Source organism: Clarias gariepinus, chromosome 11, assembly GCF_024256425.1.
Source record: "Clarias gariepinus isolate MV-2021 ecotype Netherlands chromosome 11, CGAR_prim_01v2, whole genome shotgun sequence".
NCBI lineage: Eukaryota > Metazoa > Chordata > Actinopteri > Siluriformes > Clariidae > Clarias > Clarias gariepinus.
In genome coordinates this window covers 13,282,963-13,310,598 of record NC_071110.1, presented here as the reverse complement: position 1 = coordinate 13,310,598, position 27,636 = coordinate 13,282,963, and the positions used below count along the sequence as shown (strand labels likewise).

The following is a 27,636-nucleotide window of genomic DNA, read 5'->3' as shown; positions in this document are numbered from 1 at the left end:
AAAAAAAAACCTGTTTCTATTTATTAAACAGTTTTTCCCTCATTCAACATATTGGGGTTGGGGTTCTTGTTTTTGAGTAAGTAATGTGTTGCTTAGCAGCTCAAATGTTTAAAAATGGAGCTTGTGTACTTCTTTTCACCTCCCAAATTTTCATACCGTTGATCTGAATAAGTGTATGAATGTGTGTGGATGTTGTCCTGTAATGGACTGATGTCCCGTTCATTTGTTATATTCATGCCTCGGGCCAGTGGTCCAGGGATCTAAATCCAAGTTACCCAAAACAGGATAAAGCACTTACTGAAGATGGACAAATTATTTAATGATAGGAATCATGTATATTGTTTATAACTTTACAACTTTTTACCATTTATCCTACAGTATTTAAGCTGCAAATGCCAATCAAAGCATACAGACACCATAGAAGCTACTTAAAACTGCCAATTTGCAAAACATGCCAGTGGTAGTCAGTACTACATTATGCATGATACAAGTAGGGTAAAAACTCTCCAGCTCAAAACTGGCTGTGTTCATGTGTATATTATGATTATGGTCATTAAAAACTTGCTAAAATGAACCAACTGATTGGTTGTCTGTCTGTGTTTTGTTATTCTAAAACTCGATTACACTGCGTTCCACTTCATCCAGAATCAATCGAGAATTAAAATGTGTAAGAAACAGATTTACAGAGGGATTTTAAGGGTTTGGATTCAGACACAATCCTCCTGAGCCTCCAGAGATAACCTAGTTATCAACACCCATTTACAGCAAATACAGCTCAACTGATACAGTCTATATCACTTAAGAAAGCACCTTATGTGTCTGCTTGCACTTACACCCAATAAAAATGGTATAATTGAAATGAAATTGATGAAAAGAGAGGGTAAGAAAGTGAAAGAAAGATAATGAAGTTCATCTAGGAAAGGGTGCTAGGTGGGATGGTGAGCCTGGGCCTGGAGAAGGTCGATGGAGTGGAGACTGGTTGGGTGACATGTGTGGACTTAGTTCGCCAGTCTGCAGACGCCAGAGCAGCTCCTCATTTGTCCGACTCAGTCGCTTTTTCTCATTACTCTCCTTCTCAACGTACTCCTGCAGGTTAGCGTTTTCCTCTGATAGTTGCCTGAGTGAATGAGAAAATGATTAGCCTGACTACATTCAAGATAATAATGTAACTAATATACCAAAGGCTTTCATTCATCTGTTTTTATCAACCGCAGTGATAAAATTTGTTTATATCTACTACTATCTTCAAGTACAATTCCTGAAAATAAATTCTAGATTTTTCTAATTCTCACCATTTTCTATAGCAGCACCAGTACAATATTTTTTTTAACAACTCATACGGTGACTTGTAAGGCAGATGCTTCAGTTGAACACATGATGTATGCGTTTCCAGTGACAGAGCTTTATGTCAGTCAGAGGTAAAGCTGTAACTATCTTATTTATTTATCTTCTCCTTGATTTTCTCCATAATTTAGTCACTGCCAATTCCCACTAGTCTTTGGGCGAGGTTATAACATGCTTTCTCTGCATGTGAAGCCAACTGGCTGTATTTTTACATGTGTATATCCTGATATTCAGCTGGCTCTCTGCCCACCTCCACTTGCGTGAACTGATGCCCGCAATTGGCTGGTATCACTGACAATAATATGAGGGAGATTGAGATTATGGCCAATTTTTCTCCATAAGACTCCTGGTCATGGATGTCTGTGGCATAATTAAGATTTAAAATTAAAGTCAGGAGTGTAACACTGTGACTTTGGGCAATCATGGAGGACTGTCACTAGGTAACATGATAACCTGCATTTTCTTACCAACGTCAGAAGAGAGAATCAGATAAAGCGATAACGGGAACTACCTTGTTTTGTGACATTCCACAACAAAACAATAAGCTGCTAAAATGGATATCATCATTTTTTAATTAAAATCTTTTAATGTTGGAAAACTGCTGCAGTATTAGAGAAATAAAACACCTGAGTAACATTAGTAACAGCATGCCCCATACTGCTTTTCTTATATACTGTAGCTTATAGATATAAAGTGCAGATTCTAAAATTTTAATCAAACACATGTATGTTTATATGCGTTTGTAGAATTAAGGATGTTACAGATTACAAATTATTTTATATAGTGTACAGGTGTGTAGAGACCTGGACATAGCAAGGTTGAGGTCTATTCTTGCTTTAAGGTCCTCATTCTGCTGCTGGAGCACCTGAACACGTTCCTCCAACAAGGCATTCTTCTGGGCCTGTACAAAATGATTTTTTAAGTTTAAATATGCAGTATATACTCCGCTGATTGTGTACCAAGACATTATCAGGGTGAAACTATCTTAATGTAAACACTGGATGTAAACAAAAAGACTCCGTAATTTCCGTATTACACCAGGATTAATTGCCCCATGACATTAATTCTATAACCTCCCAGAGGACACAAACTCTGCTAAAAACAATATCTTTACAGCATTACTCTGCCATTTCGGTCTGTTAGTACTGTAAGAGAAAACCTAATTAATTAGCTTTATTTGATTCTAATCTTTTTAAATTGACACAAGGCACATGAGTTTTGAGAGGTAATTCCATTTGTTGCCATGGTTACAGCCCAGTAGTCGGATCATATGAACATTTACTTTCACTTTCCCCTTTTCCTCTGTAGTAACACTGACCAGTTTTTCCAACTCGGATATCTTGACTTCTTGTTGGTGGATCTGTTGGTTCTTCATCTCCAGAACCTCTTTAAGACTCTTTAGATCTTCTTCTATGTGCTGATATGGGGCCAATGCTTCCTGAGTGCATATAAACACAAACCAACACGTATTAAAATATGCCTGAAAACTTGAAAACAACTTGAAAAGCAGGTTTACAGAATGTACAGGCTGAGCTGTGCACACAGTCATATAAATTCCAGTCAAGCTAAATGCAGTACCACAATCTGTTCATCTGTACTTCTGCGCAGCGCCTCCTCAAAGCGCTTGGCTCGGTCGCTCAAGCTGCGGTTCTGAAACGTCAGCGTGTCCACCTGATCCTGAACACACCACCATAAACAACATGTAAAAGCAGGTTTATTATCAAATTGGCTTTGCTGCTTGGACGGTGTACTGTACCTGCAGTGACAATCTGAGTTTTTCAAATTCTTCTTCCAGAGATTTCTTCTGCTGTTCATGTGCCATCTTGAGATCTGAAAGAACAATCTCTATCATCACTAATGAAGGCACTGAAGTATATATATATATATATATATATATATATATATATATATATATATATATATATATATATATAATAACCAAAAGCATAACAATATTAGAGACTACTAAGTTTTGCTTATAACATGGCAAATTGAACTTTATGTTTGGAGAGGAGTCAATAAGGCCTACGGTAAAACGTACACCATTTCCACTGTAAAGAATGGTGGCTCTCTTATGTTTTGGGGCTGTGAGCTCCAGTTTCACAGGGAAGTTATCAAAATTGATGGCAAGATAAGCGTAGCATATTAATATACTGTCAGGCAATTTGCACTCTACAGCACGAAAGCTGCTGGGACACTCTTGGATGTTCCAAAAAGTCAACGATTCAAAGCACAAGGCCAAGTCTCCAATGTCTACAGCAGAAAAAGATGAAGATGAACGTAAACTTTTGAACAGGGATTATTGCTTTATTATTAATTTATTGCCATGTTTGTTTGCCTTACATATGAACTTAAGTACTATAAGAAATAATATTAAATTTGTTTTGCCTTATCACTCATGGTAACTATACCATCCACCTTTTCATAATTTATAAGGTTAAAATTTCTGGATTTCTCAAAGGACTTACTTTTGATTGTCCTAGCGTGCTCCTCCTGTAGAGTAGCCAGCGTTGCATTATGAGCGGCCTCCATCTCCGAAATGGCTGCCTCATGGCTCTCACTCATCTCCTCCACCTGACCAATCATTTTATCATCAGTTAGTGGCTAGAGTTTAGGGCTTAAACATGTGTAGAGAAAAAAAAACCTGGCTCCTGCTCCATGTATCTGACCTGCTGTTGGTGCTGGGAGCTGAGCTGGTCTAGATGGCTAGTCTGCTGTTGTTTCAGAAGCTCAGTCTCCTTCCGCTGCTCTTCTCTCAGCCTTTTCTGCAGATCCTGCAGCTCCTTCTCCTGCTCGTTCTTCAGCTTCCTCAGCTGCTGCTCAAAATTACGCTCCAACTCAGCCTTCTCACCCTGCAAACGCTCCCACCGGCCCACACTGACCACTACGGAGAGATAGAATTACATGTTTAATGGATTTCCCTACATTTATTTCTTTTTTTTTGTAGTAGGTACTGTAGCTAGCAAGATGACGTCATGCTACTATTTCAAGTGCTACTATCTTGTGAGCGTTAGTGTACAGGCTGAGTCAAAGCATTCTCATCTCCACTTACCCACTTCATCCCTGATCCTGGAAAGCTCCAGGGACAATTCCCTTTCCTTTACCAAGGCATTCTCGTTCTGCAACAAACAGACATAGAGGACATAAATTAGCACATACAAATAAACAATAGTGTAGCCAAAAATATGGAACGTATATCATTTGCAAATAAATGAATTACACTAAGGTTAGTCATTCAATCCCAGTTTCCTCCAAGATGCCAAAATGGCTGGATGGTAACCAAATCTGTCTAGGTTATGAATGCAAAAATTCACAAATAATATTTTTCACTAGAAAAATCATATGATTTAAACAGATTTTTAACATAACTGAATTTATCAAAATTTTCTCAGCTTGATATTAGGATAAAATAGCAGACATAGTTTCTAATTTCATTCTTGACGCTGACTGGTTCTATTGCAGACAGTGTAACTTATTTCAAACATTTATTTATAGAAAATAGTTTTCTGCTTTAACAAAATGGAACAATAGTTTACCTTAGTAGTAGTATATATATATATTTTTTTTAAATCATAATCTCATAACTTGTTATTAAATAAATATATACACTTAAATATCAGTCAAACGACACACTTTCTAATTCCATGGTCTTTCCTGATTTTTATTTCTTTCTAATTGCAAAACAATGCTGAACATATCCAAAATACAGAAAAATCTACTTCGAACAGTGAAATTGAGATGTGTCTTCGGTTTATGAGGTAGCTCAGTGGTTAAGGCATTGGACTACGGTTCGGAAGATCCCAGGTTCAAACCCCACAACCACCAAGTTGCAACTGTTGGGCCCTTGAGCAAGGCCCTTAACCCTCAACTGCTCAGATGTATAATGAGATATAAATGTAAGTCGCTCTGGATAAGAGCATCTGCCAAATGCCTAAATGTAATGCTCAGGAAAGCCTGCATAACAGCTCTAATCTGAGGTGCTGGTAATTGGTGATTTCTGAGGCTGTTAATGCCACATGAACTTCTCATTTGAAGCAGAGGTAAGTTTTGGTCTTGCTTTCCCGTAGTGGTTTTTAAAAGCCAGTTTCATCATGGTGCTTGATGAGTTTTGGCAAATGCACTTGACAATACTGTTCTGGCAAGTACTCTTACAGAACAGCTGACCTTTATGTCTTAAAATAACAACTGACTACTGTTGCTGGCTGTTGTTCAATTACCCAATGCCATATGTGTTATTTAATAGTTTTGAAAAAAAATCCAGTATTGTTCTACAATGTATATATTTATTGTGATGTAAGAAAGAGGGATCTCTTTTGCCCTTACTTAGACACCAGGATTTTCCTGATACCCCTAAAAATAACAACCGGAGTATGGAGCTTGTACAGTCTTCATTAACGTGCTTCTAAACATTATTTTTAAGTCCTTCAATAAACACTATCCAATTGATTTTTGCTATTGAGGATTTGAACTACGCTCTATTAGCCATAGCACAAAACTAACCTATGTGACAGAGCACCTGACTTGATATGACGGGTCACAAGTCACTAAGAATGCCAACCGAGTATGCTTGTAATCAAATCAGAGAAATAAAAAAATAATAATAATAATAATAATAATAATATAGAAATACTAAAAATACTCACTGGCAAAGACTAGCACCAAACTGTAATTTACTATACTATTTATTGGCAGATTGTCCCCCCTAATTCACATCCCGTCTACACAATAGCTGCGTAATCAACCAACGCAATGACAAACAGAGAGTATAAATAATTTATGTGGATGAAAAGTAGGTGATGTTCTATATAAACATAGGCAAGATATATTGCATTGGAAATATTACCACATAATCCATGTCAATATATGATGACTCATGACTTTTCTTATCCTTATGCAAGTATAAAGAAGTCTTCTAGTACGCAGACATCCTGACATAGATTAGTGCATCAAACACTAATGAGTGACTGAACATTATATAGAGTATCCTAATACTGTATATACTGACAAAACAAAGAGGCAGTATTTTTTTACCTCTTAAAACACATATATTAAGTTCATACCAGTTATTTGAGTTGGTATTTGCAGGTGCAATTTAGCTTCTGTTGTAAGCAAAATGCAGGGTCATGACCTAGAGTTTTACCTGATCAGACCTTTTATATATATATAAGTGCTAAGACTTGCAGGAGGGTCTTAAAGGATCCTCTGGTGTTTTTCCTACTAGAGAACATCTGAATTGGACCTGACAAGGGCTGTCTCAAGGAGGCTGTTCCCTCTTACTACCGATCCCATAAATCCAGTACCATAAAGGACTGACACACTACAACATCCAAAACTGTGAATGCACACAACCATGTAAGGTTGACTACATTAATGTATTTCAACCTTTTACCTGAGTTGAGGAAAGGTATTCGCCTTGTGGAAATGAGTACTCTGAATGATGATTAAAAAAAAAAAATAAATACTGACAAGGATGACTGTTATGGATCACATCTGACATCAGGTGTCTGAGGGTAAACATGGGGCGTGAACTGAGCTCCAGCATGTCTTGAGGATAGCCACAGCTGCTAATATACCTAAATACCATATATATAGACACACGCAACTGAATTCACACAGACAGAAACAGTACACAAACTACTTCAAGAAAAAAAAGATGACAGCTCATTAAATCAGCTCATGCAAACACCATACAAACAGATACATACATACACACATGCATCCTCCCTGAGAGTGCCACTAAAGCTATGACTGTTTTACCCGTGTCCAGTGAGCATCCAGACAGCAAAAGAGTGGGAAAGACTTAGAGAAACAGCATATACTGCAGCTCTGGCCCATGCTAACGCAGAGAACGAATGAGACAGAACAAGACAGAGACAGAGAAAATGTGGGGAGGAGGATATCACGCAAAAGAAAGAGGAGAACGGCAGCATCCCTTTAAATAGCCTTACCTCATCCCTGGCATCATAGCACGACAGCTTCGGCAATAGCTACCGGCAAACGCCTAGATCTCAGCTTCTCCTAATACACCCTTACCTCCCTCCCTCCCTCCCTCCTCTCATCCTTCTCTCTCTCTCTTCCCCCACCCTCTGTATCTCCCTCCCTTCCTCCCTCACACCCTCATCTTCTCGGCTTCTCATACACTGACATGCACACAGGGTCTTGTCCGTCGACGGAAAAGCGGAAGTGGATGAAAGGGGGAGGGATGAAGAAACGGGAGGCTGAGATCGATAAAGGGCTGTTTTAGAGCCTTGCGATGCATGATTCAACATGAGTCCACAGGGAGGCGAGACACATGCAAAACAATTAAACACAATGGGAAAGCGTCAAAGCCCACCCTGCTCTCACAATAGCACCACAGAGTTGTACAAGCCACCCTCAGTTCACTGCACTCTATCATGGATACAAGCTGTCTCTATACTTTACAAGATGACTGCAAGAATAAGTTACAGCAGTGATAGCAATGAATTCAATTATCTTGGGAGATTCAAAGTAAAGAGCAAAATCAGCACAAATAAATAGGAAAAAAAACATTAAACATTAAAACATTTACAGTTAAGGCATATTCTACACTGCGTGTCTATAAGAAGAATGGATTGTTAGGGTTATTAGCTGTAGTAATTGACCACTGAAGCAGGTGGTGCTGTACTGATTAGTCAGCGTAGGTCCTCAGACTAATTAAGTCCCACAGAGATACTTTATTACAGTTTTAAATCCATCCTATATATAAGATAATACATATACAGCTATAGGTATTATATACGCTGCATGCAGTGGCTGGGTAGTAGGAGTGTGGCAACCCATCAACAACATGGCTCGAACCCGGATCCTCAGATTCCCACGACCAACAACCTAGAGCCTTAGCTCTTACGATTCCCTAACTATGTGTAACCTATTAATATTTAAATATTTTTCATGATAAGAAATTATAAATTAGTTGTTCTTCTAGCTTATGAAATATTTAACAAAAAAAATGTTTTGAAAAAATTTTACTACCACACGAATACTGTTAAAATTTCAGTCTGATTATTTCATTCTAGTTTACTAAAACTGTCTAAATTTTTCTATACCACTATACCACTTTATCCTGTATTTAGGGTCGCAGGAACCTGGAGCTTATCCCAGGAGACTTAGGGCACAAGGCGGGGTACACCCTGGACAGGGTGCCAATACATCGCTGGACACAGCAACATACACTACAGGCAATTTGGAAACGCCAATTAGCCTAACCTGCATATCTTTGGTCTGTGGAAGGAAATCGGAGTACCCGGAGGAAACCCACCAAGCACAGGGAGAACATGCAAACTCCATGCACACAGAGACGGGATTCGAACCCAGACCCTGTAGGTGCAAGGTGACAGTGCTAACCACTACAACACCATGTTCGTGGTGAAAAACATTAAATAAAATGTAAGAAACTATAAGAAACTCTATGTGTTCACAATTTAAATGTTTTTGCAATGATACTACATTTAAAAAAAGGTAAAGAGTTATGTAGAATGACATGTTTATTTACAAACATATAAAAAATATGAAAAATAAGGAAAATGTAATATTTTTTTAATCAGTTGCTGGTCATTATGGGTAACAGTAATTAGTAGTGTTATTAAAAAACAATAATGTTTCCATTGATAACTCAAGAGCGTTTATTGAGACTTTGGAAATGTATTACAATATTATGAAAGCACCATCACATCACCAGGTCAAAATTGAATGAATACCAAAGTGTCTTTGGCTGGCATACCTTGTGGCAGAAGTGCTGAGTAGTAATAGCCAAGACGTCCATGCATAGTGAGCTTTTTCCAAGTTGGGTCTGCAGGGTGATGATCTGCTTGGCCTGTTGCTCACAGCGCTCTTTCAGCCCCTGTATCGCCAGGAGACGCTCACGCTCAGCATCCAGTCTCTCCGGTTTTCCTCCGAGACGTGCCACACATGACTTCTGACGCACTGACACACAATCATACAAACAGGAAGTCATTCTTCATTCAGTCAACCTTTTACCTGGTTGTTTTACTTTTACTATACAGTAGTTTGTTAGTTTATTCAATTAATAGTAGGCTAGTTGTGCCTATTTCAAAAGACTTACAGTATGGCACAAGGCGGGATACACCCTGGGGGGGTACCAATCCATCACAGGGAACCAAAATTAGAAATATCCATCAATAATATACTTGCACACCTTAATTTTTTAATTTGTGTTTTTTTACTTATATTCCTGTGATTACATTTGGAAAGAATCCAGGTTAACAGCATGTCGAAACTAGCAGTGTGTGATTTCTTCACACAGTAAATATCATGCTTTGATAAAGATGTTGATTAACTATATGCCACAGCGAAATGAACCTAATCGCTTCATTTTGTAATCATGCCACAGATGTCAAAAATGTCTGCAAAATGTGTCACAGTTGGAAATGAATATTTAAATGCAATGCTTTGCTTTTGTAAATCAGCGTTAACAGTAGCCTTTCTGACCCCATGTGTTCATCACACTAAAGTAATTATGCCATCACTAAGTCTGGGTGTATTGTTTGGGTGCATGTACAGTATGGGAAACGTGATCTCACCAGACATGATGCATACATAAGCATACATAAAGACATGCACAAGTATTTGTCAGCATTAAGAGGGTGGGGGAGGAAGGGGGCAACACTTTACAGTAATCTAGGAGGCATGGATTACACATAAGAAAGACATTAGATGACACACTGGGTGACATAGAATAAGAAGCACTTGTCTGTGTGGATAAAATGTAAGAAATATAATGATAAAAAAAAACACAGGGTTATAAACTCTGACATAGTTTGATGCAACTGATATGATATCGCACAGAACAAAAATTTGTACCCCCTCTTAAAAACATAGACATCATCTGATCTTAGTGGGTCTTGGTATCAGCATTATATTAGTATTAAAAAAAAATTATACACAAGAGCTACATGTCAGACCCTAAAGGCCTCACTGAGCATCTTAAATGTTAAAGTCCATGAGAGCAAATTAGAAGAAGACTAAAAAGCAGCATTTCAGCAGAAACACCTCATACCCACTGTCAAGCATGACAACGGGGTGATGATTGGGGCTTAATTTGTAGCTACAGGACCTGGGCACCTTACCGTCATTAAGTCAACCATAAACTCCCATGTATAGCAGAGTATTCTAGAGTCAAATGTGTGGCCTTCTGTCTGACGGCTTAAGGTTGGTCAAAATTAAGTCTTGCAACAGGACAATGATTTAAAGCACAGCAGTAGATCTAAAATGGCTGGTAAAAAAATTTGTGTTTTGCCACGAAATAATCAGTGTCCAGACCTCAACCCGATTGAAATGCTGTGGCTGGACCTTAGGAGAGCAGTAAAAAAGTGGATGTCCAAAAACCTCAATGAGCTGAAGCAATGTTGTGAAAAAGAATGTAATGAAAGACCTTTTGTAAAAAAAAAAAAACATTAATGTAATTGATTTACAAATGTAAAATAAATAATAGCACAGTGAAAAAAGTTATATAATATAAGTTGCTCATCTTAGGTTGCAATACTTAGACCCGCTCAGAGGATACTTATGTTTTAACACCAAAAAACATTAAATTAAAAGAACGGGTATTAACTTTTGAACATGCCTGTACAGCTCTGGAAAAAATAAGAGACCACTGCAAAATAATCCGTTTCTTTTTTTTTTTCTAACAGGTGCATGTCAATGAGATGATGCATCATATATGCAAATATGCACATAATTTGTAAAAAAAAATTTGTGTTAATGCTTTGAGGAAATAACATTAAGAAATCAGTATTTGATGGAATAACCCTGATTTGCTATGGCAGCTTTCATACGTTTTGGCATGCTCTCCGCCAGTTTTTCACATTGCTGTTGGGTAACTTTATGCACTATTTTTGCAAAAACGCAAACAATCATCAAGCCTCTTGATGACATTCCAGACGTTTTCTGAAGTAAATTGCAGTGCTCTTTTATTTTTTTCCAGAATGGTATGTGTACGTGTGTGTGTGTGTGTGTGTGTGTGTGTGTGTGTCTCACTCACAATCAAACATTGGAAAGTGAAATAATGATCAATATCACATCCATCAATGTCTTTCACTTGTTTTTTCCGTCACTAATGATCAATATAATCTTATTCAGTTGGACATAAGACACATAAGATGTGAAGGGCCAAGAGTGTGTGTTCATGCACAGGATAATTAGAAATGAGGTATGAATGTGGGAGTGCTAATAAAAATATATCAAACACACAAACATACGCACACACACAGACAGACACACATGCAACCACACTCACACACACACACACACACACACACACACACACACACACACACACACATAAAAAGGAACAATAGACCCACCAGGGGAATGAGGCTTGGGCGAAACCACTGCGAATCTCTTCGGGGAGGACAGCACAGGATGAGCAACATCTCCATCTCTTTGAATCTCTTTTCTAGCAGCTTATTGAAAACAAACAGACAAAATTAGTACATTATAAGACATTTAATAATAGTCAGTGTCTTGCTTTTAAAATACGTACTGTACTGTAACAGTTTTGATAAAACATTAAATCATGTTTATGAAATCCTAATACTGTACATTACAGGACCATATGTATGGGGAGACACCTGACCATAACTTGTATGAACCCTTTTCAAATCCATTTGCATTAACATAGAGTTGGTCGCCATTTTGGACCATGGCTATGAGGATTTATGTTCATTTAGACAGAAGTGCATTAGTGAGGTCAGGGCTCAGGTCACTCTTCCATATCAGTCTTCGCAATCTTGGACTTTTTTTTAAACCTTACCTACACAGACACAATGGCTTGATGAATGGCGTGACATTAGTGCTCATGCTAAAACTGCATGTGCTAAAGATTGGAAAAATTGCTGCCATATTTTTAAGCATTAGGGGGAGAGTAAGAATAATGGCTATGCTATTTTTTTAAAACTATATTAAGATTGGTATATATAAATACATATGGACAAGCCAGCTCTCTAAAAATGCATCATTTATATAAAAAAAAAAATTTAATTAAAGTTTTAATGTTTTAAGATTAAATTTTAAAGTTAAAGCAATGCAGTACCTACTGTACAAGGGCCGGTCAAGTCAACCCAGGAAATTTCTCATGAATGACGGCATAAAACTGACTGACATTTACAGAAGACTTCAAGCACAGTACAGTGATTAGACTCTTTGAATGATGCAAACATTTTAAAGAAGGCTGTCCATGAATTATGGTCCCAGCAGACGCAGCTCTGGGATCACTGCAGTTGTTCCCGACAACATTTAGCGAGTGGAATACCTGATCCTGATTGACGCATAATGTGTGACCAACTTCCAGAAGAGAGAAGAAAACTTGTACATTACAGAAACTCGACTGGGAGTTATTGTCACATCCCCTGTACAGGTGTGACCTAGCGCCAAGCAGTTTCAACACGTTTGGGCCATTAAAGGAGTTCCTGGGGGGCCAGGGTGGCAACCCGATCATGACTCAACAGAGAGAAACTTTCTACCTTGATGGTATCCGAGCACTAGTGAAATGCTGGGATAAGTGCATTAGTGTAGCAGGGGATTATATAAAGGCAGTTTTGTTTCTTTCATAACTGTGTTTTGCACAATCGAAGTTCCTGGTTTGACTTGAATGCCTCTCCCAGGTATTTGTATCCCTGTACAGGAGATGTTTTAATATAAATCTCAGACCTGGGCAATTTCCATCAGTATGGGCATTTGATCTATTTATGCAAATGTCCAAGATAATTCATTAATTTATTACAATTAAAATTAATTACACCAATATTTTACCCTATATATTCGCCTGCCTTTCACTAATCATGTTTGATTCATTTAATTATGTTCATGTTTATTTTATTATACTGATTCTATGATTAGTTCCCCAGAACCCTAACTATTAATCACTAAGCTTTCCAATTCAGTCAATTCAGTTCTGAAATGGTTTATTCATGTTCTCTCAGGCAGTCTCCTGTTTATGAACCCACAAAGTATAGACCAGGCAGTGACCAGTAGGTGGTGCACCTTTCCCACAATTCCATAAGTCTCTTCTGTATCTAAGCACTGCAGCAAATCTAACAGAAAAACATGACCAGGTTAGGGCTCAGTCACTGTTCCACCACTAGATGGCTCTCAGCAACAGTTCATCCCTCTTTTTTTAAAGAGCTCTTTTACAGCCCATGATGCAGACATCTTCAACAAATTTCACCTTCCTGAGTCACATCAAGCAAAAGTGCTGACTGGCTTTGTGTAAATCCTAGGAAGAACAGCTTGTCCTTTAACTTGACCATGCATTTTAAAAAGCTACATGCATTTACCCTTAACGCATTGAATGCACTGTTTTAGAATAAAATCTAGTTTTGTTTTGTTTTTTAGCTAAAAAACTCTACATAGTGTTGCAGTTCCAAGAAATAAACGTAAAAAAAGTCATGCACCGCAGATATGCAAGACGGTTCAGAAAACCAAGAATATATATATATATATATATATATATATATATATATTTTTTTTTTTTTTTTTTTTTCAGACTTCTTTCCTTTAAAAATGTAAAAGAAGAAAAGCTGAATGTGCCTCATTGTATGTACGTTGTTTGACAATTTGAAGATTTTTCATTATTATTATAATAAACCACCAGCACCACCAATACCCAACAAAGGACAATGTGACTGGTGTTTATCTATATATTTTTTTAACACTTTGATCTGTTTCTGGTCTAAAGGACTATAGAGAACTCAAGCGAAGTTTCTATACAGTATACATAGTCAGCCATGACGCAACAGAATGATGATGAAAAGAAGGAGGTAGGATAAAACGAGACATACACAGCTGCTATTATAACAGCTGCATGTCTACATGTCTGCACAGCCAACATTCTTTGCACAACCCAGTAACCCAAGGAATGACACCTGCAGAAATGGAACGGTCTGATAGACTAAATATACTGTACGCTCTCACACCAGGCTGTTACAGATGGGAACATGATTACAGGGCACTAACAGGATCGGCATCTTATTAGGTTGTGAACTCTTACTGATGACAAAGAAATCGCACTAAGGCCCTGTGAGGTGCGGTTTTCTGCACTGTGTGTGACAGGGTGTGAAGTGTAAGTGCTACAGGAGTGACAGTGGCATGTTCCTAACAGCAGCAAACCACTCCAACCCACATCCCAGCCTCCCACATGGTCCTGTGGCCATAGTTCAAGCGAGTTAGCAGAGAGATAGAGTCTATATAAATAAAAGATAAAAGGTTTGATCTGTACATTGGTCAGAACCTCACTCTTTCAATGATAGCTTTGTGTGTCATACTGTACATTGGAGGACCTAAAACCAACTGGATGTCTGTCCAGCCAGATTTAGACACAGCAAAACTGGCTGGACAGAATTTATAGAAACTTTGCCAGTTCTTAATCCTGAAGTTAAATTTGCACCATTAATGTAATCATGTTTGATTAGATGTTGAGTAAAAGGGACGTTATGAGCAGTTATGTCACGGATTATAAACCGTAAGTTTTGGCAGCGTACTGCGCATTCGTCAAACTGTCAGTGCGTCTTAAATCGACCGCTGGACAGAAATTGATGACACTTTGGCTGCTACTTAGATATCTGCCTGAAATTTATCCGGCACCATAAGTGAAATCCAAATTTTAAATAAAAGCTATGTTATGGACAGTTATGTGCCGCTTCTAATACCCTACCTTAAAATAAGCTACTAATAATCTATTTGCACCAAAGATATTAATTTGAAAATTTAAACTGAATATTTTACTGGGATAACTTAATATTTTTGCTAATTAACAGTTATTTTAAAATAACAGCGTTGAAGTGGTATAAATGACCATAAACAAGATGTAAGATGCTCAAACATACAAAATGTTATTTCCTTGTATTAATAAGTTAGGTAGAGAGTTCTGGCATACAAAAAGACAGACAGACATGTACGTGGGCTTCAGCCTGAAATAATAATAATATCACTGATTACATTAAAGCAGATCAGATTATTTTTAGTCTGGGTTCGATTCCCGGCCAGGCTCGATTCCCGTCTCTGTGTGCATGGAGTTTGCATGTTCTCCCTGTGCCTGGTACCTCCGGGTAGCCCGGTTTCCTCCCACAGTCCAAAGATATGCAGGTTAGGCTAATTGCCGTTCCCAAATTGGCCGTAGTGTGTGAATGTGTGTGGGAGAGTGTGAGTGTGTGTGCCCTGTGATGGATTGGCACCCTGTCCAGGGTGCACCCCGCCTCGTGCCCTAAGTCTCCTGGGATAGGCTCCAGGCCCCGCGACGCTGAATACATGATAAAGCGGTATAGAAGATGAGTGAGTAAGTAAGTGAGATTATTTTTAGCTTTAACATAGATTAATTACAATTTTAAAAATGTGCTTATATGGGTGTCTTGCGGGTGTGTGTTAACCGTGAGTCTTTAGACTTTAAACTGTGTACAGGTATTTGGGTTTTTGGATATAGCAGGTAGGACAAAAGTTATCATTACTTTTATAAGGTGTACATTTTACCACCATCGGAATATGGGAATGACGTTGCCAAAATGCTGAACTCTCAAAATGAACATATTATTAGAATATACTATTATTAGAAACAGAGAAGATGTTCTTTAAAAATATCAGTTAATTCCAGCCCTCAAAAATTTAATAATATTTGGTTAACACAGGCTTATCAAATGAGTTGGCACAGGGATCTTCACAAACAGACTGTTGAGACACAGGGGCTTGGTGAAAACACTCACCAACAGGTGAACCACGTAGAGGAGACACCATATAGCGGCGGTTTGCACTCTGAGCATTGCCACAGCTGGATCGTCTACCGCTGCCACCATCACTGGGAGAGAAAGGAGCACGAGGTACGAGGGTCTCATCATTTTCACTGCTTTGACCTACAGAGAACAAACACAGAGTCTGCCATGCTTTAACACATGGAGTCCTGACTTCATCTCAGTACTGCATTCTTCATACAGCAATATTATTTCGCTAGACAATTAACGATCACCAACTAAAAAAAATAATAATAATCTAATAAAATTTGCTGGCTTTGTGTTTTGCCTAAAATCATGCCAGTATCAGGAACACTGACTCACACTATGAGGCAAGCGCTTGCATCACTACATAAGTACTAACAGAGAACAGTGTGAGTCAACAGGTTGATGCTGCCTTTAAATGAATCTGAGCACACAACAAATCGAATTAATAAATACAAATTAGAGAGATAAGTTGTTATGACTAATGCATTAAAGAAAAAAATGTGAATGCTGGCTGCAAAAAAAGATACTCGTCATGAGCTGGAATGGAAAATATTTCTCCACTTAAAGGTAAAATTCAAATTCAAACTCAAATAAATTTTTTATTTGTCATATACATGAACATACATATGCAATGAAATGCTTATACAACTGTTCATGACCTTAAAAAAAAGACAGGATCGAATGGATTTGGAAAAATTGCACTAAGAAAAAAGGGATAAATGTACAAATTTTACATTTAGACTGGAGATCCTACCATGGATGTAAAAAATAGTGATTCTGGGGAAAGATTGCTGTTTTATTAAATTTAGTGAAAATCTCTGCACAGATGTTCCCTGTTCGTCCTGTATGTGGGCTAAAAAATATAGATTTTCTTATACACAGTCGAGAAATGAGAAATAACTGTGGACCGCACCACATAATACTGCTCCAGCCAAGTGGCAATGTGGCTGTGTTCATGCACGAGACAGAGAGAAGACAGGTGTAGTGTAATGGCTTTATTGACTACTCTGGCACCTGTAAACAGGCAATCACATGATGCCACAAGACAGTAGTGGGCAGATTAGAGAGACCTTACATCTGAATTATTAGGAGGCTTAGGGAACGAGGTGGGGTACACCCTGGACAGTGTGCCAATCCATCGCAGGGCACACACACATACACACACTTACACACCTATTCACACACGATGGGCAATTTTGGGAACGGCTATTAGCCTAACCTGCAGTAACCTGGAGTACCCAGAGGAAACCCACCAAGCACGGGGAGAACATGCAAACTCTATGCGCACAGTGACGGGAATCAAGCCTGGCCGGGAAACGAACCCAGACCCTGGGGGTGCAAGGCAAAAGTGCTACTAACTAATAATTTACATTAAAAAAATTTATATATATATATATATATATATATATACATATATATATATATATATATATATATATATATATATTGGAATATATGAATAAATATAAGCCCTATTTTCCTATATATGGAAATTATATTTTACAATATATTGTCATATGTTTTTTCTGTAAGGGTACATTAAATAAGTGAAAAGCAATTTTTGAGAAGATGAATATAAGACGTTTCCATGCACACTCTAATACTCTAATCCACATAATCTAATCAATACTTACCTGAGAACAAATCCTGCTTTGATGCGTCTCTTTGAAAAACAAAGGTAAGTAGTGGTACAAAATATCCTAGAAGTGTGAACATTTCAACATCAAACGTGTCTTTCAAAAGAACAATCCTCTTGACTTATTCTCTTGGCTACATCGTTGACGTTGTCCTCTTCCTTCAGGGCAGTGAACCTCTTTGGGAGTTGACAGCCACATCAGCAGGGTGTAAAAAGAGGCCTATTTAAATAGCTGATAGCCACATCCAGAAGAACAGAATAATTGAAAGATAGATGCTGTTATCACCAGACACTTCACACCACATTAACTACAGTGAACCATGAACTACATAATGCTAAAAAGCAAAAGTGCTCATAAGGCGTGGACAAGCGGTCATTTCGGGTGTGGAGGATCCTTGTCGACAGCTGCTGTTTTATTTCTTTTTCAAGCTTTCCATTTGTGCTTACTGGCCCCAGCATGAAGAAATGCTACAGGCATACATGTAAATAACATGCAGACGAATTGTGGATAGTGAGGCCATAAACACTGGCAGCAATAGAATGACCGGCACTGAAACCCCAGCTGTCTAAGAGCCAAATGGTTCCTCACTTTAGCATCAGACAAGCTTGAACTTCTCTGAGAGTCACAGCAGGGGTGATAAACTCTAGATTTCCGAGAGTCACATTCCTACATGCTGAGGTTACACCAACTCATTCACTCAGCCTGGACAATATTCTGTTGGACCTCCTTTAGCTTTGATTACACCATGGCATTGTTTGGATCACCACTGTTTTATTCATTTTGGGCCGAGGTCTTGTGAAAATGACGGGAGAGTCAAACCACTCTGTAAAATCCCAAACACTTTCATTGGGGTTAAGGTCAGGACTTTGGAGCTAATATACAGTACTGTATGTGTGAAAATGATTTCTCGTGCTTCCAGAAAAAAAAAACACAAAGTGAGCACACATCTTGGCATTGCTGTTCTGGAATATGCTTGGGCCAATTCAACTTTACCAAGTGTTAAAATGATCTCCGATCATGGCCATTCCTGATTTTTCTTCTAAAAAATTCAGAAGTTTTGGGATTAATTCCTGTCTAGTACAGATTGAATGCTGACTGCATATTGCGACAAGAATTCAAAGGGACATTCAAGGACCAAACCTGTGTACAACCAAAAACCAATAATGACAATACGTATTGTCTTACTACGGTTGCTGAATGAGTGCGAGAAAGAGAGAGAGAGAGAGAGAGAGAGAGAGAGAGAGAGAGAAGGCTATTCTCAGCATTTTCTCATACTGCAGCTATTGACTCAGCACTGCTCCAGCAATAAAGACGATGAATTCACGCAGTAACGGCATGTAAAGAAAAATGCCTACAGTGAAACTTTTGCAAAGATTTCTATCCCACGCCACACACTACAAAATACGCAGGAGCCACCTTAATCCAAACAAAGACATTTGAGCATCTAAAAAATATAGTCACATTTTCCACACAATCTCTGCCTCATACATCTGCATATGTGATTAATCGGGACAATAGATTTCCCTGCACTGGGAAAAGAACAGGAAGCCCCTAAGAGCAGTTGTTAAGACAGTTAGTAAATATTTGTGCGCGTTCAATGCAACTTTGTAACACACTTTCCTAAATTCCACAGAAAAGTATCATAAAAAGTTTGATGTAGGTTTAAATTTGCACTATATAATAAATTATTTTTTATTAAAGGTTTGTTTATCGGAATTCAGTGACTGCCCTAAGAATTCTATCCTTATAAGATTTTTTTTTAAATAAAGAAGCTAGATTTTGAAATAAAACATTTATCTATTACAAAACAATTTTGTAATTGACTTTAGTTGTTACCAACCTACAATCTACATATCTACATATTTTAATTTCAGAGATCGAACCTACTAACAATCCCTTCCATCTACCCATATGTGAAGAGTAAGATAAAGTATAAAATAAAAGTGTAGGTGGCACCCCAAAGCATTTTTAGCCATTCTTAGCATTATGTTTTAATAAATATACTGTATATGAGTCAGGATTATGCAATATAGAGTGACATTTGTTTAGCAGAATATATACTTCAATATAAAAAACTAAATTTTATTTCATTTAAACTAAATATACTGTACACACATGACTTAGCAGATATTTTAAAAAGGATAATATCAGAACATATCAGAAAACCCAAATGCACAGTGTATACTTTAAGTGTGGGAAACACTGCTTTGGGGAAACAGAAAATATGTGAGTTGCAAATGAGACAAATATGAACTATCTCTGAGATTTAGAAGTAATGAGCCATAGTTGAGACACATTTGAGAAGATTGAGAAAATGAATAAAATCTCATTCAAGTCTCAAATATGGCTCATGTCTGCATATGTGAGTCGCACACAAGACAACTGTAAACTACCTCTGAGATTTAAAGGTAATGAGCCACATTTGAGAAACCTTTGATAAGATGGAGAAAACACCTAAATCTCATTCAAGTCTTAAAGATGGCTTATTTCTGTATGAGAGACATAGAAGAGATTAACATGAGATCTCATCTTGGAGTTTCTTTGCTATGGGTCACGCAACAGCTAATCCGTCATTACAATTTAAAAAAAAATGCTTGATTAAAACTATGCAAAATCATTAACAGCTTTTAAACTTAGTAAAATATACTATATTTTGGTAAAAATTCAGTTAAACTGAGTCTTTTCAAGGATTTATTATTTTCTCTTTTAGTTGCAATTACTTAATCAGTTTAAAAGTTCAAAGCAAACATCACTAGATTGTGTTCTATAGAACAAAAAAACAACATACATATCTGGAAACTTTGCAACTTCTGAAACATATGACAGATTTGACAGATCCCTTTTAGTCAAAGCATTATATACAATAGCTGAGCCAAGTTTACAGTTGAACAGTTAGGTAAGATAACAGCACTGGTTTTTGTATTGGTCCTGATAGTTAAAGTAGTAAAAAAATTTTGACAACAGAGCTATTGAAACCGTTTTACTATCAGTAAGCAAAGCTTAGGTAAATTTGATGTTATTTAGATGTTCATACTGAAAAATATGAAAAAAATACTTAAAGGGTCATGCCACAAGGCTGATCATCAAAATAAAACCTGAACTATTCTGCATTTTGAATATTAGTAATTCCAATTCTTTTTTTAAAAGACCAAAATCTAAAATGACTAACATTATGTGAAAATATAAAATTTTAATTAAATTAAAAATAATTATGGAGAGACAATTGTTTAATATAAACACTGAAAGCGCAAACCGAAGAGCAGAACAGTATCAAACACATTATAGAGTGGGTGAGCAATCCTTGATGAAAAGCAGAAAATCTATGACTCAGTCACACCAAAGCAAGCACACACAAGTCTGAGTATAAATTCATGCACCCACTTGTATCATCCTGGCACAGTGAGAATATACTGTAAGCATTTGTTAGTATATAGACATCTAGTGTGAATATTTAAATGGAATGCCTCATAAGAAATTTCGGATCTTTACGAATATTTGAGAATTTAGAAAATGCTAAAAACCAGGATCAAGAACTATTCCAAATTTGATGTAGTTATTTGTGCTTGTGTGAATGACACTTTCTATTTTGTAGTAAAATGTGTCACTGTTGGAGCAATTAGAATGTAATTACGCGTGCATTGAGAAATCCTTCCCAGTGTGAGGAAGAAAATCACCCCGAGAAGCACAGAAAACTTAGAGATTAATGATCGGCATTCTTCCCTAGCAACAGTGAGCTGGAGGAAGAGAGAAAGAAGAGGGTGAAATCAAATCCTACACAATCCTCAGACCTCACCAGAGTCCCAGACCAGAGAGAAGACAAACTGACTAGGGAGAAAAAGCTGTCACTTGGCTCCTGTCCTTTCCGCCCTTAAAATCGTTCCACTGGATCGACTGAATTTGTTAGAATTTGTGAACTCTCTCCTCTGACACTTTCGCTCTCTGCCTCATTAACGCCACTATTAACCCCTCCTGTTTTTTCGACTTTCCCTTTCTCCTATATAGGACCACAATAAATTGCAGTTGGCAGTGTTGCAAACACTGAAAAAAAAAACACTGTACTGTAACATTTGAAACTGATAAAAAAAGACCCCTGGCACAAAAACATGCGCACTACTATTATGGCTCATTATCTATATAATGAGAATAGCAGCCCATTGTTTATTTTTATGTTTAATGAGGTTACTTCAAATCGGTTTACCAAATTAGGGCTTAAAACAATGCAGTTTTTTTTCTTTGGCATAGTCTACTATGTAGATTTTACATCATTTACGTCCCAGAAGCCTTATAGTACTGCTGTTGGGGATCCATTAATAAAACTTCTATATTTATATGGTTTATTCTGAACTCTGTTTACCATCTCCCGCGGTTAAGGAGCATGAATCTATGCAGGAGTCTAATGAGAATGCCACAGTAGGGTAGAAACTGCCCCAGTTTTTACCCTAGTCCTAGTGTAGCCACAAACAGCAACCCGAAACTTGTAAATAATGATTATATTTCACTGTACATCCAGAGGTAGTTCCTCATAAAGTAATAAATTCAAGTAAAAAAAAAGCACTTACAGAGAGTAGGGCGGCATGGGCTGCTATGAGTACTATCGTTGGACTGGTTGCTGGAAACGGAGGACACACTGGCACTACGAACGAAACCAAATGTGGCAAGACGAGCAGCGGGTAGATGAGAGAAGCCCGGCGGGCGCAGACCAGATTGACCTGATTTGGGGAGGAGAGACTTGGGAGCGACCTCTAACATAGGCTTCTTCAGTTCACCTGATGAAAAATTAGAAAACAAAACACATTAATTACACAGTTAATATGTCTGTGTTAAGTGTTGAACCAAATGTGTCTGTTTTTTAGTCAGGCTTAGGATTGAAATTCACATCCCTAGGCATTAGAGAAGATTTAATTTATCACAGTTTTATAGTTGATATTTACTTCCTATGGAGCAAAGAATTTTACAGTGATCTACTTAAGTAAAACTAGAGAGAATCTTTGGCTATTGGACTGAGTAGAATATGAAGGAGTAAACATATTCAAACAGTGTAAAATGAACAGCACTTGAATTTGACATGGGTTTCCAACTTCAAAGGGAGAAATGGTGTACGACCCCCCATAAATATGCAATTCTCAAAATGATTACATTACTGTACATAGCATGGTATGGAGACAAATTTAGCCTTTAGGCAGGATAATTAAGCCATGAACCATTAGGGGAGGGGAGTGTTAGTCTATCTATTGCATGATTACAGTGCTGCATGTTTTATTAGTTGCTTGTTACACAGGACTAGAGATGCAGAGTATGGTACAGAATTTATTTCCTGCAAAAATACATCGCTTAAAAAAATATTGATTTTGTTTTCCTCCGTACAAACTTGAAACTGACATTACTAGGCTTTTTATTTAGTTAGAATATTTTTATGAAATGAATTTTACACATATCTAACAGCAGGTGCAATGCTTTTTATCTTTATAAGGTACATTATAATTATCATAAGTATAAACACATATAACAAAAACAAACAGAAACAGTTTTTTTTGTTGTTTTTTGGTAATGAAATATACAAATATTACAAATGTTGCAATTTGATCTATATAAGAAAAAGGTCTATTAATTAGTTTGCCTGTTTTGTCCTTTTATTGTACAGTACAATCATGGGTCAGTGCAGCCACTTTAGCTTCATTTACCTCGACAGAGATATTGCACCTAGTGGTGAAAATGGGAATCGCAACAACTGCTAAACTCTTATGGGTTTTAAATACATAATGCTACCCAAAAAAAAATACAGTTGTATTTGAAGAGACTCTTTGTCACTAATTTCATTGTTATAACTAACCTGTGGAATCTTGGTAGCAGTGCATAGGCTGCCCCATGGGAGCTGAGTGGCTGAGAGGTGAAGCTGACCTCGGGCCTGTCGTCAGCATCCTGGCTTTGGTTGAAGGTTGTCTAGTGACTGCTCCAAGGCCAAGCTGAGGCCTCAGAGCCCTTGGTGATCGACATGCACCAGCTACTTCATATGCACCAAGATGGACACCTCTGCCCACCTAGACCCAAAACAAATCAAGGAGGTTCTTTTAAAATCTCAACATAGGACAAACATGTACACAGAAACGGCATTTACAATCCAAAAACAGCTATATCAAAAATAGCAAATAAAAATGGCAAATAACATGAATAATAATAATAATATGGCAAGTATCATGAATTCTCACCTCATGCAGATATTTGCCTGGGAGTTCACCATGAAAACTTTCTGACTTTCCTACCATTTTATGAGGTACAGTATGACCTGGAGGTTTGATACCAGACACTATAAGGCCAGGTGGCGAGTAGTATCCAGATTTTTGCAATTCTTGTCGATGCTTGTCATGTAGGATATTGGAGGAGCTAATCACTGGTGAGCCTCTGGATCCTGCAGCTTTTGGCTCTTTCATGGCTGGCATACTAGAGTATGGTGAAAGCCTTGAAGGCAAAGTGGATGCTTCATATGGACTCTCTGTAGAATGTGGCTTTGACAGAGGGCTCTTACGAATGTAAGTGATGATTTTTGGGCGGACATTTTTAGGCCTTTGCGGAGGGGAGGACTTCGTAAAATCAGGTTCTGTTTTACATGACTGTTGAGAAGGAATTGGTTTTGGGATGCCACTACTGAAATAGCTTTTACTTGGGAGCTTCAATCCAGTGGTAAGCCTATGTGGAGAACCAGAAGGGTCCTGGTTTGGAGATTGTGTGCTGGCGGTCTTGGCTGGTGAAGAAATTGCTTGTTGTTTTGGGGAGCTGGTGGTCTTGGAAGAAGGAGTAGGGGGGTGTGATGAAGTGCTCCATGGCATTCGGCCTCCTATGCTAGACGTGCTAGAACTGTGAGTTTTTTCCAAAGAATCCTGTTTCTGGTAAAGTCTGGGTTCCGCCACCACATGACTGTGTGTTTCTGTTGGGTCTGGCTTCAAGGACCTTTGAGTCATTTCTAAAGTTTCTTCCTTTTGGGATTGTTTAGATTTTATTTCATGACTGGTACCATGAGGAATCTTGCTGGCCACTGAAAAAGAATGTGCGTCATCTGACCCAAATGGTTGGCAAGATTTTTGCTGAAATGAAACCGTTTTTGGATCTTTATGTTTACATTCTTCCTTAATTGAAATCGGGTGCTTCGCATCAGCATCTGTATTATTCCCGCTGGCATTTTCTTTTTCGTTGTGCTCATTTTTAGCACCTGCAAGGGTTGATTTACATTCATTTATGCCATTTTTTAACTGACCTGAGGATTCTTTGCATGCTTTTACAGGTTGGATTTGAGCTGCTTGGTTTTCTTGTGCTTCTAGAAAAGGTTCCTCTGATAAAACTGTAGTGTTCAGATTGAGATCTACATGGGTTCCTTCAGTATGTGGAGAACTTCTGCTCTTATCTGAGTTGGTCAGACAGGATTGTAAGGAAAGACTGGACATTGTAGAGTAACAAGATACAAATACATCATTATCAGAGCTAAATTCAGCCCTAGAAGGGTATGTCTCTTTGCTGATGGACATGTGGGAAGCTGTTTCCTGCTCCTTTGTGTCCACTTTTGTGTCTTCTTGAACATCAACCTCAGTTTGTGTCATAGTTTTGGAAATAGGCTCTAGTTTACTACTGTCATGTTTAATGTAACTGTCCTCGGAATCAACAAGGTAAGCCTCCAGTTCCTGGCATTCCAACATCTCAAACTCCGCCAGTTCAGGATCATCATACTGAGAGTCTGTGCCCCAGATGATGATTTTGTCCTGTTCCTCAGTGTTGGACACAAAAGAGGACTGTTCCTCCAGTGTTCTACCATCTTTACTCGGAATCTCGTTTGCATTGGCATCTCCATCTAAGGAATCCTCAGAGTACCTGTTGTTGTTTTTGATTTCTCCATGATTGTCTTGAAAGCTAGATCCAAGTGGTCCAGGAAGCTTGTCATTCATGCTCATGTTTCATTAGGAAACCGTGACTCTACGTTCTCATGGCTGTCACATCAATTTTAGGGTCATTTCCTTTCAAAGACTCATCTGTGACGCTTTTACAGCTTTACAAGCTCAATCCAATAAAGTATTCTTGCATTATTTATGAAGAAAAGGTAATTGCTCCACTTTCACAGTCACCAAAAGATGTTGTTTTCAACTGGCAGAAAAGACAAAACAGGAAAAAAAACACACTTTATGGTGCAAGGCTTTCACAGGCAGACTATAAATCACTTTAATACAGTTCACAATGCCAAAGGCTAAATTGGTTAAATTATATCATGAATTGTATGCCATTTAAAATTATTGAATGCTTTTCTTTAAATATATTTGACCCTTAAGATGCAGAAAATTAAACACTAGGTGGGTAAATTTAATGTACTCATCAGCAATACAGTATTTTGTATGCCTTATTGCATATATTATGACATTATATGTTTCCCTTTAGGAGCAAAAAAAATAATGAATGTTTTGGCACATACTGTCTTATCCCTACTTATTAATTTGGCAATACAAAGACATCAACAACAACCTCATATATGGAAAATATTTACAGTGATTACCAACTATATTAAGACAATATACACCCACTCACAAAAGTAAGTACACCCCTCTAATTTCAGCAAACATTTTATTATATCTTCTCAAAGGACAATGCCATAGAAATAAAACTTGGGTATATTTTAGAGTAGTTAATGTCCAGCTTTTATAACAGTATAGATTTACTGTCATCTAAAAATAACTCAACATAGCGTCATTATTGCCAAATAGCTGGCAACAAAAGTGAGTACATCCTTAGTGATAACAGCTGTATATCTTCATCCTATTAATCATGTTCATGTGTTTGTCAGTGGACAAGTTTGAACCCTATTGTGCACCTGTGAGACAACCTCAAGCGGAAGATGGTGAAGCACCATGTGTCTAATATCCAGGAGCTCCGTGATATCATTATGGAGGAGTGGAAGAGGATCCCAGCAACAACATGTGCGGCTCTGGTGAATTCCATGACCGGGTGGTTTAAGGCCGTGCTAGATAACAATGGTGCTCACACAAAATGTTGACACTTTGGACAAAGTCTTGACATGTTCGCTTATGGTGTACTCATAGTCTGGATGTTGATGTCTGTACTGCTATACAAGCTGCCCATTGACTACTCTAAAGTATATCCAATTTTAATTTCTATAGTATTACCTCTTAAGAACATGTAATAAAGTAGTTCCTGAAAGTCAGCTGCTGTTACAACTGCTCCAACGCTCTTTTTTGTATATTTTCCTAACTTTCACACACACCTCCTACATACTGTATCTACTCACACACCAGGGTCATGATGTAGCACATTACTGGCTACGTTGCATATCTTCACACTGCTCATATGTTGTACATTTCTTGTTCTTGTCTGCACGCTGCTCATTTACACATACAGTACAGTACAGTGCCCTGCACATGGATTTATACCCCTTCTTAAACTTTTCCACATTTTGTCACATTTTAATCTGAAACGTCAATGTGTTCTATTGGGTTTTTATGTGATAAACCAACACGAAGTAGCACATACAGTATATGTGACGTGAAAGGAAAGTGATAAATGGTTTTCAAACTTTGTTGGCAAATAAATATCTGAAAAGTGTGGTGTGTGTTAACTATTGGTCTTCTTATGGCTGTTTAGTCCCGAACCTGTAATATAATGTCACACTGTGCATGCGGAAATAATCTTACTGCAACTATATAAAACATCTCTGATTACTCCTCTTATTTATTCATTTTTCCCCCCAAGCGTATAATTGATCCCTAATTCATAATTTTTTTTTCAACCACATTTCTTTACACAAGCCTGATAGTTCAAAACAATGTTTCCAGGTTTTATTAATGTACTGAACACTTCCTAAGCCAATTTCAGTAATTTCAGCAATATCCTTAGTTGTTTTCTTTGCTTGATGCATGCGC

General features: G+C 37.7%; 1 protein-coding gene across 2 annotated transcripts; it reads right to left on the bottom strand.

Moving 5' to 3' along the window:
* Position 1: 1 nt before the first annotated feature.
* On the bottom strand, positions 2 to 25,771 carry mtus2b (microtubule associated tumor suppressor candidate 2b). Of its 2 annotated transcripts, XM_053506810.1 has the most exons (14): positions 23,932 to 25,771; positions 23,556 to 23,763; positions 22,285 to 22,491; positions 16,077 to 16,223; positions 11,688 to 11,786; positions 9,086 to 9,288; positions 4,397 to 4,463; positions 4,014 to 4,228; positions 3,813 to 3,918; positions 3,101 to 3,174; positions 2,923 to 3,021; positions 2,663 to 2,782; positions 2,148 to 2,245; positions 2 to 1,117 (listed from the first exon to the last, which is right to left on the bottom strand). In XM_053506810.1, the coding sequence occupies exons 1-14, from the start codon at positions 25,660 to 25,662 to the stop codon at positions 910 to 912; spliced, it is 3,582 nt and encodes a 1,193-aa protein (XP_053362785.1). In that variant the 5' UTR covers positions 25,663 to 25,771; the 3' UTR covers positions 2 to 909. The 2 variants fall into 2 exon arrangements, with proteins under 2 accessions (XP_053362785.1, XP_053362786.1); XM_053506811.1 differs by lacking the exons at positions 2 to 1,117; positions 2,148 to 2,245 and having other exon boundaries at positions 2,669 to 2,778.
* Between the last annotated feature and the right edge of the window lie 1,865 nt (positions 25,772 to 27,636).